A 12,924-nucleotide genomic window follows, 5' to 3' on the forward strand; every position below is an offset into this window, starting at 1 on the left:
GGGCTTGTTCAAGGGCGCAGGTACAATTTTGAATGAGGTTGGAGGCGATATCAGATACACGGCAACTCTGGCAGGGACTGCAAGACATTACTTCCTACAAAGCAAGACCCTATAGCATGAATGACAGCGATACTACACTACCAGATGAACTCAATGCCTTCTATGCACCCTTTAAAAGGGAGAATACAACTACAGCAGTGAAGATCCCTGCTGCACCTGGTGATCCTGTGATCTCTGTCTCAGAGGCAGATGTTAGACTATCTTTAAAGAGAATGAATCCTCGCAAGGCAGAAGGTCCTGATGGAGTACCTGGTATGGCTTTGAAAACCTGTGCCAAACAACTAGCGGGAGTGTTCAAGGACATTTTCAACCTCTTACTGCTATGGACAGAAGTTCCCACTTGCTTCAAAAAGGCAACAATTATACCAGTGCCAAGGAAGAATAATGTGGGCTGCCTTAATGACTATCACCTGTTAGCACTCACATCAACAGTGATGAAATGCTTTGAGAGGTTGGTCATGACTACACTGAACTCCTGCCTCAGCAAGGACATGGACCCATTGCAATTTGCCTATCAGCACAATAGATCAATGGCAGATACAATCTCAATGGCTCTTCACACGGCTTTAGACCACCTGGACAACACAAACACCTATGTCAGGATGCTGTTCATTGACTATAGCTCAGCATTTAATACCATCATTCCCACAATCCTGATTGAGAAGTTGCAGAACCTGGGCCTCTGTACTTCTTTCTGCAATTGGATCCTCAACTTTCTAACTGGAAGACAACAGTCTGTGTGGATTGGTGATGAGATCTCCTTCTCGCTGACGACCAACACTGGCGCACCTCAAGGGTGTGTGCTTAGCCCACTGCTCTACTCTCTGTATACACATGACTGTGTGGCTAGGCAGAGCTCAAATACCATCTACAAATTTGCTGATGATACAACCATGTTTCGTAGAATCTCAGGTGGTGACGAGAGGGTGTATAGGAGTGAGATATGCCAACTATTGGAATGGTGCCACAGCAACAACCTGGCACTCAACGTCAGTAAGACAAAAGAGCTGATTGTGGACTTCAGGAAGGGCAAGATGAAGGAACATAGAAAGATAGAAAACCTACAGCACAATACAGGCCCTTCGGCCAACAAAGTTGTGCCAAACACGTCCCTACCTTACAATTTACTAGGCTTATCCATAGCCCTTTATTTTTCTAAGCTTCATGTACCTATCCAAAAGTCCCTATCGTATCTGCATCTACCACTGTTGCTGGCAGCCCAGTCCACGCACTCACCACTCTCTGCATAGAAAATTTACTCCTGACATCTCCTCTGTACCTGCTCTCCAGAACCTTAAACCTGTGTCCTCTTGTGGCAACTATTTCAGCCCTGAGAGAAAGCGTCTGACTATCCATACAATCAATGCCTCTCATCATCTTATACACCTCTATCAGGTCACCTCTCATCCTCTGTTGCTCCAAGGAGAAAAGGCCAAGTTCACTCAACCTATTCTCATAAGGCATGCTCCCCAATCCATCCTTGTAAATCTCCTCTGCACCATTTCTATGTTTTTCACATCCTTCCTGTAGAGAGGCAACCAGAACTGAGCATATACCGATCCTCATAGAGGGATCATAAGTGGAGAGAGTGAGCAGCTTCAAGTTCCTCGGTGTCAAGATCTCTGAGGATCTAACCTGGTCCCAATATATCAATGTAGTTATAAAGAAGGCAAGACAGCGACTACAGTTTATTAGGAGTTTGAAGAGATTTAGCATTTCAACAAATATACTCAAAAACTCTATAGTTGTACCGTGGTGAGCATTCTGACAGGCTGCATCACTGTCTGATATGGAGGGGCTACTGCACAGGACTGGAAGAAGCTACAGAAGTTTGTAAATCTAGTCAGCTCCATCTTGGGTACTAGACTACAAAGTAGCCAGGACATCTTCAGGGAACAGTGTCTCAGAAAGGCAGCGTCCATTATTAAGGACCTCCAGCACCCAGGGCATGCCCTTATCTCTCTGTTACCATCAGGTAGGAGATACAGATTGTGTATTGCATTGAACTGCTGCTTCTAAGTTAACAAATTTCATGTCACATGCTGGTGATAAGAAACCTGATTCTGAATAGTCGGGCTTCTGGCACTGAGTCCGGCTCTGTGACTCAGAAGAGAAGTGGGGAGGAAAGGCATGTTGGCATGATAGAGGATTTGTTTCTTATAGGAATGGACAAGAGGTTCTGTGTACGAGAATGAGAGTCCCGGGATGGTACGTTGCCTCCAGGGTGCCAGGACCTGGGACATCCTGGATTAAGTCTTCAACATTCTTAAGTGGGAGGGTGAACAGCCTGAGGTTGTGGTCCATGTAGGTACCAATGACATGTGTAGGATGAGTGATGAGGTTCTGCAGAGGGAGTTCAGGGAGTTAGGTGCTAAGTTAAAGGGCAGGACCTCCAGGGTTGTGATCTCAGGATTGCTGCCCGCGCCATGTGAGGCCAGAACTAGGAGGGTAAGTGGCTAAGGAGTTGGTTTGGGGAGAGGGCATAAAATGTTTGGGTCATTGGGGTCTCTTCTAGGAAAGGTCGAACCTGTACAGATGGGATGGTTTGCCTCAGAACTGGAGGGGAACTAATATCCTTGCGGTAAGGTTTGTTAATGCTGCATGGTGGGGTTTAAACTGGAGTTGCAGGGGATGGGAATCAGTGTGTCAGAACAGTTAGTGGCGAGGTTGTGGAGGCAGATGTCGATAAGCCCTCAAAGTTAGGAATCAAAAGGTTGAACATGGTGTGATGAGTGTACTGAGCTGCATATATTTCAACGCAAAAGGATTGTCAGAAAGATGAATGATACTGTTGTAGATGAGGTAACTGGTTTACAAACAGAGGCAATGTGTAATGAGGAGAGGCTGTTGATTGAGTACAATTGCAGTCAACAGGATGAGTTGCAATATAAAAGGTGGGCAAAATGGAAAAGGGTAAATACAAGACTGAAGGTGTTATATTTAAATGCATGTAGTATACGGAATAAGGTAGTTTAACTTGTAGCACAGTTGCAGATTGGTATGTATGATGCTGTAGGCATAACTGAATCATGGCTGAAAGAAGATCATAACTGGGAGCTTAATGTCCAGGGATACACATTACATTGAAAGGACAGGCAGGAAGGCAGAGGGGGCAGCATTGCTTTGTTGGTAAAAAAAAATGAAGTTAAATCATAGAAAGAGGAGACATAGGGTCAAAAGGTTTTGGATAGAACTGAGGAACTGCAAGGGTAAAAAGACCCTGATGGGAGTCGTAAAAAAACCACCAAACAGTAATAAAGATGTTGTCTACAAATTACAATGGAAGATAAAAAATGCTTCCCAAAAGTGCAATGTTGCAATAATCATGGGGAATTTCAGTATGCTGGTAGATTGTGAAAATCAGGTTGGTGCTGGGTTCCAATGGGGGAATTTCTAGTTGAGCCCAGTAGGAGATCAGCTATTTTGGATTGGGTGTTGTGCAATGAACCAGAATGAAATAGAGAGCTTAAGATAAAATAACCTTTAAAGACAAGTGATCACAATATGAACAAATTCACCCTGAAATTTGAGAAGGAGAAGCTAAAGTCAGATGTATCAGTATTACAGAGGAGTAAAAGGAATTACTGAGCCTTGACAGAGGAGTTGGCCAGAATTGAATGGAAAAGAACACTGGTAGGGATGATGACAGTGCAGTAAAGGCTGGAATTTCTGGAAACAATCCGGAAGGCACAAGATATATATCAGAAAGAATAAGTAGTATTATAAAGGAAAGACAACACAACAGTGTCCAACAAGAGAAGTCAAAGTTAGCATAAAATCCAAATAGAGGGCATATAATAGAGAAAATAATAGTGGGAAGTTAAAGGATTGGGAAGCTTTTAAAAACCAACAGATGACAACTAAGAAACCAGTAAAAAGGTAAAGATGAAATATGAAAGCAAGCTAGCCAGTAGTATTTAAGAAGATACCAAAAGTTTCTTCAGATAAACAAAGTGTAAAAGAGAGGCAAGAATGGATATCAGATTGCTGGAAAATGATGATAGAGGTGTAGTAGTGGGGACAAGGAAATGGCAAACTGAATAAGTATCTACATCAGCCTTCACATTGCAAGACACTAACAGTATGGTGGATGTTCCAGGTGTCTGGACTCATGAAGTGTGTAAAGTTACCATTACTACCGAGAAGTTTCTTGGGAAACTGAAAGGCTTGGAGGTAGTTAAGTCTCCTGGACCAGATGGTGTACATCCCAGGGTTCTGAAAGAGGTGGCTGAAGAGATTGTGGGCCATAAGGCAATGATCTTTCAAGAATCACTAGATTCTGAAATGGTCGCAAAAGACTGGAAAATTGCAAATGTCACCCCACTCTTCAAGAAGGGAGAGAGGCAGAAGAAAGGAAAGTTTAGGCCAATTGGTCTGACCTCAGTGATTGGGAAGATGTTGGAGTCGATTATTAAGGATGAGGTCTCAGGGTACTTGGAGGCACATGATAAAATAGGCCACAGTCAGCAAGGGTTCCTCAAGGGAAAATCTTGCCTGACAAATCTGTTGGAATTCTTTGAAGAAATAACAAGCAGGATGGACAAAGGAGAATCAGTTGATGTTATGTACCTGGATTTTCAGAAGACCTTTGACAAGGTGCCACACATGAGGTAGCTTAACAAGCTATGAACCCATATGGATAAAGCAGTGTCTGATACAAGGAAGCAAAGAGTGGGAATAAAGGGAGTCTTTTGTGGCAGGCTGCTGGTGACTAGTGGTGTTCCACAGGCGTCTGTGTTGAGACCGATTCTTTTTATGTTATATGCCAATGATTTGGATGATGGAATTGATGGCTTTGTTGCAAAGTTTGCAGATTATATGAAGATGGGTTGAGGGGCAGGTATGTAGTTTTGTGGAAGTTGAAGGACTTAGGGACAGATCAGAAGAATGGGAAAAGATGTGGCAGATGGAATAGTGTTGGGAGATGTATGGTCATGACTTTGGTAGAAGAAATGAAAGGATTGACTACTTTCTAAATGGAGGGAAAATACAAAAAACAAAAAACTTGAAGTCCTTGAGCAGGGTTCCCTAAAAGTTAGTTCACGAGCTGAATCTGTGGTGAGGAAGCAAATGCAATGTTAGCATTTATTTCAAGAGGTCTAGAATATGAAAGCTCAGATGAAAGACTTTATAAAGCACTGGTGAGGCTTAACTTGGAGTATTGTGAGCAGTTTTGTACCCCTTATCTTTGAAAGGATGTGCTGAAATTGGAGAGCATTTCAAAAAATTGATTGTAGGATTGAATGTCCTGTCATAAGATGAGCTTTTGATGACTTTGGGACTGCATTCAGTAGAATTCAGAAGAATGAGGGCTGACCTTATTGAAACCTATCGAATGGTGAAAGGCCTTGTTAGACTGGATGTGGAAAGGTTACTTTTAATGGTGGGAGGGTTTAAGAACAGAGGACACCGCTTCACAATAGCATGGCATCCTTTTAGAACGAAGAAGAGGAGGCCAAGTAATTATGTATATTTAAGGCAGACGTTGATAGACTCTTGGTTGCTCATGGCATGAAGGGATATGGGGAGAAGACAGGAGACTGGAAATGAGAGGAAAATTGGATCATCCATGATGAAATGGCAGAGCAGACTTGGTGGGGCAGATTACCTAATTCTGCTCTTATATCTTACGGTTTTATAAAACAAATGTTGTAATGTTTCCCCTTTCCTGCTCAGTATTAGCTTTACAGTCCCCTTTGAGATCATTACGTTCTCAGATATTGCACAAGATCTGGCCTTGTACAGGATCCAAGGAACAACTCCCAGCTCAAAACTAAAGAATCCCAACAAGAGAGGGTTCTGTCATTGAATTAATATGGTACCCTGGAACAGAGTGAACTGACAGATTTAGCATTCTGAAAATGCCACATCACATGTGTTTTACGGAGTCGACACAAAGATGCAGAATGCTTGACTGCTGGTAGTGCCAATCAGAACCATTAGCAATAGATGGTTCACCATTGCTTGAAGTTAGTAGTCCCAAATAAAGAAATCTCTTGACTGGTTTAATGTAGTTGCTGAAATGATAGAAATTTCTTTGGTACTCTACATGGTCAGTCACTATGCTGATGAATAAAAACATAGTGATTCTATTCAAAAGAGTGAGCTATAAAATTTTGAACTCTTAATCGAAAACAAATTGTGTAAAGTCTACATTGACTTCAGATTCTATGTCCTACATACTTTGCCAGTTAAACAAGTTTTTGGGCTTAATTAAAAACTCTACAAAAGTCTCAATAAAGTTAGTTAAACTGAAAATGAAATTAGCTGTACCAGATAAGAGTGCCCTTTGGAAGAAAGAAAACCACACCAAGCAAAGAGTAGTAATTCTCAAAGCAAAGAGCAATGGTTTTGGAACATCACCTGCAATTTCCAACATCTGTTCTGTGAATTCCCTTTTCATTAAGACAGAAACTGAAGACCTTTCAAACGTTACAGACTCCAGGGGCCCTGATAACTGACTGTTAATACAAGTGGAAATTCGGAACGCTGTATATCTCACACCATTGCGGATTCCCTTAACAGTTTCTGGAATACTGACGAAAAATCTTACTTTATTTGGTGATTTTAAAAGAGAACAATATTGTAATTAACTTTTCCATTTCCACCAAACATTCAGCATCACTTGGAACCTTCCCAAACAAATGGAAAGGTAAAACATCAGTTTATTCTCATCTTCCCTTCTCATCATTCAGAGATCCTGTCTTCAGTGGTTGGGAAGATATTAGCATCCGTTTTTAAGGATGAGTTTTTGGAGTACTTGGAGGCACATGATTAAATAGGCAGAAGTCAGCATGGTTTACTTCAAGGGAAATCTTGCATGAAAAATCTGCTGAAATTCTTTGAGGAAATAAGAAGCAGGAGACAAAGGAGAGTCAATGAGTGTTGCTTACTTAGATTTCAGAAGGCCTTTGACAAGGTGATGCACATGAGGCTGCTAAACAAGATAAGAACCCATGATGTTACAGGAAAAATATCAACATGGATAGAGGATTGGCAGTCTGTCAGAAAACAAAGAGTGGGAATAAAGAGGGGCCTTTTCTGGTTGGCTGCCAGTGACTAGTGGTGTTCTGCAGGGGCTGTGTTGGGACCACTTCTTTTCACATTAAATGTCAATGATTTGAATGATGGAATTGATGGCTTTGTCATCACTTGTGGATGATATGATGATAGGTGGAAGGGCAGGTGGTGTTGAGGAAGCAGGAATTCTGTAGATTGATTTAGACAGATTAGGAGAACGAGCAATGAAGTGGCAGATAGAATATAGTGTAGTAAAGTATATGGGCATGCACTAAGGGGCTGTAACACTCTATCTTCTGACTTCTATCTGGCTTGCTACATGCCTAATGCAACACTGTGTACTGGTTGTCCTTAGGTACCGAACAGGTTCTCTTTTTACAGAAAACCAGAAATTGATTTTGCCCCTTATTTGCAAAGTACACAGTCATTTAATAATGTCATGAATGGCATCAAACATACATAATATTGATAAGAACAAACAATTGTTAGAAGTGAGAATGAGAGGAAACTAGATCTGCCCTTTGGATGAGTGAACACATGTACATATGTTGGACTTTGGAATTGAATAATATCATGGGAGCTCATTCATATGTCCTTAAATCCAATGTTTTTAACCTGGAGAAGATCTGTATCATTCTTTAAATAAATGTTTTAACCGTAACAAGATCCTCAACCAAGATTATAGACATATCATACAGAAACAAATCAAATAGCTTTAGATAAATGCATAAAAAATGGGGGAGTCCATTTTGTTACCGAGCAAGCTGTAGAATTAAATTAGAACCAATCCTGACAATTGCAGGAAATGTGCATGCAGTAGAATGGTGAACAATATAAAAAGTAGGATAGGAGTAGGTGTTTTCACCCCTCAAGTGTGTTTCCTGCACTCTACCCACTTTGTTTAACATGACATCAGCTGTTCAATGATATTGCCACTGATATGCCAACACTTCAATAAAGAATCAGATCCCACAAAAACTGTCCAGTCAATGTTTCTTTTGGAACAGCATGCTGGGGTCGATTTACTTAACATTGGTTTGATTGAACCACATCCAGTTCATTGGGATTTTTTTTTACATATTCAAAATAAGCAATGTATAGGCTACTATCTAGTGACACTACCATTAGATCTTAAAAATGTTCTTTGCAATCTGCATCCAATAAATAATTGAAGGGAGATTGATATAAATCCAAGAGTATAAGCATGGACTGCCACAGGCATGTGATCTGTTGAGTTTTGCAAAGAAGGACCAGAAGATTTTATGTCTAACAAAATGATTAAACATATACAAGTTATTCACTTACTTGAGCTCTTCTGAGGATTCGGCTCTGACATGAGGCGTTTCCACTGATTGTTCAAACACTGCACCTTCTGGACCTGTGGGAGAAATGCAGGGGAAGCCATAACTCATGCAGTATCCAATATAACTTAAACTGGAAATATTTGCATTTGCAACAACAAAATTATGTGAACATCACTTAAATTGCCCTAGGCCCCTGAATTACTGGGCTGGTAATCTGACAAATAGTATACCTATTCCATGCTGAAATGTCACATTTAAATACCTAAAAAGATTGAATCAACATCGTCTTTCATTTTTTTATTTGCAAACTGTTGAACCTGAACTCCATCACTTGATGGTCATCAAGTATCTAGACAAGCCACTGATGGGTGTTAAATGCACTGGCTTTGAAAGTATAATTAGATGGACATTGCCAATTGGCTCCTGAGCAAAGATAAAGTGACATAATAGCATTAAATCCAAGAAAATTAATCAATTTTCAAAAGTGACAGATTTCCTTAGCTTGCACTTAATTTTTCTTCTCCTGGTGAAAGTATATAATTATTTTTGTTGTTCTTCAAAATACTAAGTGGAAGAAAATGAGCTTCAGAGCTACAGACAGATAAACATCCTGCTGTCTTGAAATGACTAAATGTAAGTGGGTGAGAACTGGAGCTTTTGGGACTGGCAAAGTATGTGTCAGTCACTAATGCTAGGTTTATTATCAGGGCCCAGCTTTGTTTCTAAAATGCACTGCAGTCACTAGAATCCTCACTGGAAAATCCTGAACAAAAGTTTTTCCTTCAGTAAATTAAGTTTTTTTTACAAGAAGGGGCTGTGAGATAATTTGCCACAGAATTTCACTTGTCAAGATCAACGTTAATGACCATGTCTACTTCTTTAAAAATAATGTCAGCAGATGGTACTCTGGTATCATGTAGCCATTGGCATTTTACATGGGACTACCGATAGATACTGAAAGGAAGCAGACTCTGTTCAACATGCCAGTGATGTATAATATAAATAGTTCCATTACCAAAAGATTAAGGGACCCAATCTCAATTTAGACACTGGTAAATTTTTTGGGGCTACTACTTCCGATTTACTAAAACTTCCATTTGTATGAATGTATTGAAATTAACAATTGAAAATTGCTATTTAACCAGGGTGCAAAATAGATGTACGGTCATCACTATACACAAGTTATTTATACACAAGTTCAATTTAAGAATCATCAATATATACAAATTATTTCTTGAGTTCAGACTCAGGAGCAGAGTCTTGCATTTTTAATGGCTAATTATAAACCAAAATGCACAATGGTATTGTTATACCTTTTGTTGCAGAGATGACCAATGTGAAATTTTATAAATGCAGACACCAAAGTTTTCTTAATCAGTATTCATTATTGCAACATATTCTTTTAATTTCAAAGCAGACTAAATTCTAAGCAAAATATTTAAAGTAATATTACTTCAAGATATGTTCAAATGCATATTTGATGCTCAATACTAATGAAGTCAATACATCTCTCATAAAAAGTCATAATATAGGAATTAGACACCGCAGTTTATCTGTAAAAATATTAGGATTAACAAATGATAGATTTCCAGAGTACTGACTGAACTTTTTGCTTGAATGAAATATAAAGTGATCTATCTTGAAATCCTTGCACAAATTCAAGACAAGTAAACTGACAAGAAGTACACATGAACCAAACAACTCACTCAATGATAAATCAATGAAGTATCTTATCCCAAATGGTGTAAATGTCAGCAACTCTCTTTGATTGACAGAAAATATAGTGCAGAAAAGAAAAATCATATTACATACAGTTGTAATTATATTGCAGTTTACAAATTGAACAATAAACAAAAATAATATAAATGTAATGGTTTAGATAAGTTCACTCAATAGTTAACAGGATATTAACTAAAGTATTTATGAATATGGAAACAAGAAAAAGAGACTGAAATCCATTGGATCTCTTTGATTATTGAATGACATTCAATAAATTAGATCTGTGGTTGGTTCAACAAGGAACTTTGGATCACATCCTGCTCACTGATCAGGTTGTTCATTGAAGCATGGAAGAAAGACAGAAGCAAGGAGTTAAATACTACCACATTAAGTCCAATGGCAGAACATGAATATACTGAAAAGTGTGGCCTGAGGCATCTTGCATCTGAATCTTCAGCATTTCACTACAGTTGTCCAAAGAAATACCAATTCACTCATTTTTATGTTTTGTTGACCCTGTGATAATGGTAAGTAAATATAATTGGTGTACTTATTTTGATTATTTTGTATCTATTTAAAGTGTTTTGACTTTTTTACTTTCAATTTTTTTAATCCATTTTGAATAGTATTTAAAAATGCCTGACTGGTAGAGACACTTAAAAGCAGTTCCAGTGGGTTTTGAAATAAGACTGCTCTGGGATGTAGGCCCTGAGAGCTTTTTACAGTACTGAGTTTGCTGCCCCCTGGAATGCCTTTGGCACATGGAGGATCAGCTTGGATGGCCTGCTGCATCTGGGACCGGTTGGTGCAGGGGGCTGGGAAGACACTCCGGGTAGTAAGTTTGGGAAATAGGCCAGATCCCATATGATCTTATTTAGTATTAGCTGCACACTTGATTTTGATGCTTTCAATTCCATAAAGCAAACAACCAGAGCACAAAACACAAATGTCCCAAAATATTTAGTAAACATATATTCTAAATTTATTCTGTATTAATTTTATCTGTATGAATGCACTGCATAAAAATATAAGCAATATTACATGTAGTGAAATAATAACAAAATAAATATCTTCTAAGTTGTAATCTCAACAATTTATTCTGTCATTTTGCACTTGCTACCATTTGCTATTAAACAGTAACTTCATCTAATTTGCTAGAAATTCAGAGACTTTGAATGTGATAAATTGTCAAAACAACTTCACATATTTTTATTCTGCCTTGTTCCTTTGCTTTGACGTAATTCTCCAGATATTTCAACATCATCCGGAAGAAGAAAATATGTCCCTAATTTCCTGGCTGAGTAGTGTGGTTGGGAAGATAATGCGAGTATTTCTTCCACATTTAGCAGTGCACTTCTCGGGGGAAGCAGAAATTAAGACCTATCTCTGAATGTTCAAAAGAACGTAAGCAGTAGGGCATCTGGCCAGTCGAGCCTGCTACGCCATTCAATGAGAAAATGTCTGCTCTGACCATGGACACATTCCTTTTCCCCATAACTCTTAATTCCCCTACTATGCAAAATGCTTTCACTTTTCAGTGTGCAATGTCTAACTTGAGGCAATTTCTTTCAAAACAGCAATAAATGATATCCCTTTTGGATTGAGTTGAGTCCAACATAAATCATCCAGTGATGGAAGATGGGAACCAAATAAACTCCTGGTATGGAAATAGTTCCCTTACATATATTTAGAATGTTTTCTCTTAATTGCCCCTAAATGGGGAGGTTGTCAGAGATGACGATGGATCAAAATTTTTCTGACTTTACCTCTTAAGCTGGAAAGCCCCTATTCCAATCTATTTTAAAAAAACAGCAGGGTGCTTACCAGTGTTACTCCTTCATCAGCTAAACATTTTTATTAGAAATATTTGGCCCCTTAACCTGTGGCTCTGCAATCTATAGGTAACTCTTTGAATAAAATGGGCTCCTACAGTGAGAAAGGGTGCAATCTACCGTAAGGATTTTAATGCAAATAGTTATAATGGGATACACAGCCTATTTGGACAGATATTCAGTGGAAGCCTTCAGAATGTATACATGACTGAAGAATAAGTGCAGAGATATAAGAAAGAAACTGTAAAGTAAAATCATCTTGGGTTGATAGAGAGATCAATGGCATGAATGACCTTCATCTATTTGTATTATCCTTTGTTATCTTCGTTCATACGTGGAAGATTGTTAACCACTATTTTAGGACACACTGAAATAGTAACCACTGAAGTGTAAACCTGATATTTAGCTTATTTTTAAATTAAGAATCCAGACAAATATCTTTAGAAATAATTTTGTTTTTTTATATATCACTTTGTTGGTTCAATTCACTCCTTCTCATATGCATTTTCATAATTGAACACAATAAAGTGTCAGAATGATTTTATGCAGCTCTTTCTCAATAATCAGATTAAGGCTCATGTCAAATGTCTACATTCAAAATGAATATATTTGCATTGCATAGAAGTATGGGGACAATCTGCAAAACCTGTATTGTAATTACTGGTTAACATTTCAGTACAAAATTCCTTCTTCATTGCTAGTCTATTCCCAAGAAACTTACATTGACATATTTAGATAGAGAAAATCCCAATTCATAATATGAACCATCTTCTGACTTTTAAAGAATAATGCATATTTATTTAATCCTCATGGTTTATTTTCCAGTATGTAAGTAAAGGATGCACTCATATTTAACTGTAGAATCATTATTCTAAGATACTCATTTAGTCATAAGTTTCAATGTTTTGTTACAAAAGCAAATGTGAACATTAGTCATGGATATGAGACACTGATTGTATCAAGCAACTTCTTCCTATTATTTGCTAAAC

General features: G+C 38.5%; 1 protein-coding gene across 2 annotated transcripts in view; it reads right to left on the reverse strand.

The window, feature by feature from the left end:
* Positions 1–12,924, reverse strand: part of LOC132404417 (zeta-sarcoglycan) — a 452,353-nt gene that overhangs the window by 73,679 nt on the left and 365,750 nt on the right. For both annotated transcript variants that reach the window (XM_059988548.1, XM_059988547.1), the window contains one exon: positions 8,386–8,458. In XM_059988548.1, coding sequence (XP_059844531.1) covers positions 8,386–8,458 — 73 coding nt within the window. The remainder of the gene's footprint in view (positions 1–8,385; positions 8,459–12,924) is intronic.

The sequence above is a fragment of the Hypanus sabinus genome, chromosome 14 (genome assembly GCF_030144855.1).
Source record: "Hypanus sabinus isolate sHypSab1 chromosome 14, sHypSab1.hap1, whole genome shotgun sequence".
Classification (NCBI taxonomy): domain Eukaryota; kingdom Metazoa; phylum Chordata; class Chondrichthyes; order Myliobatiformes; family Dasyatidae; genus Hypanus; species Hypanus sabinus.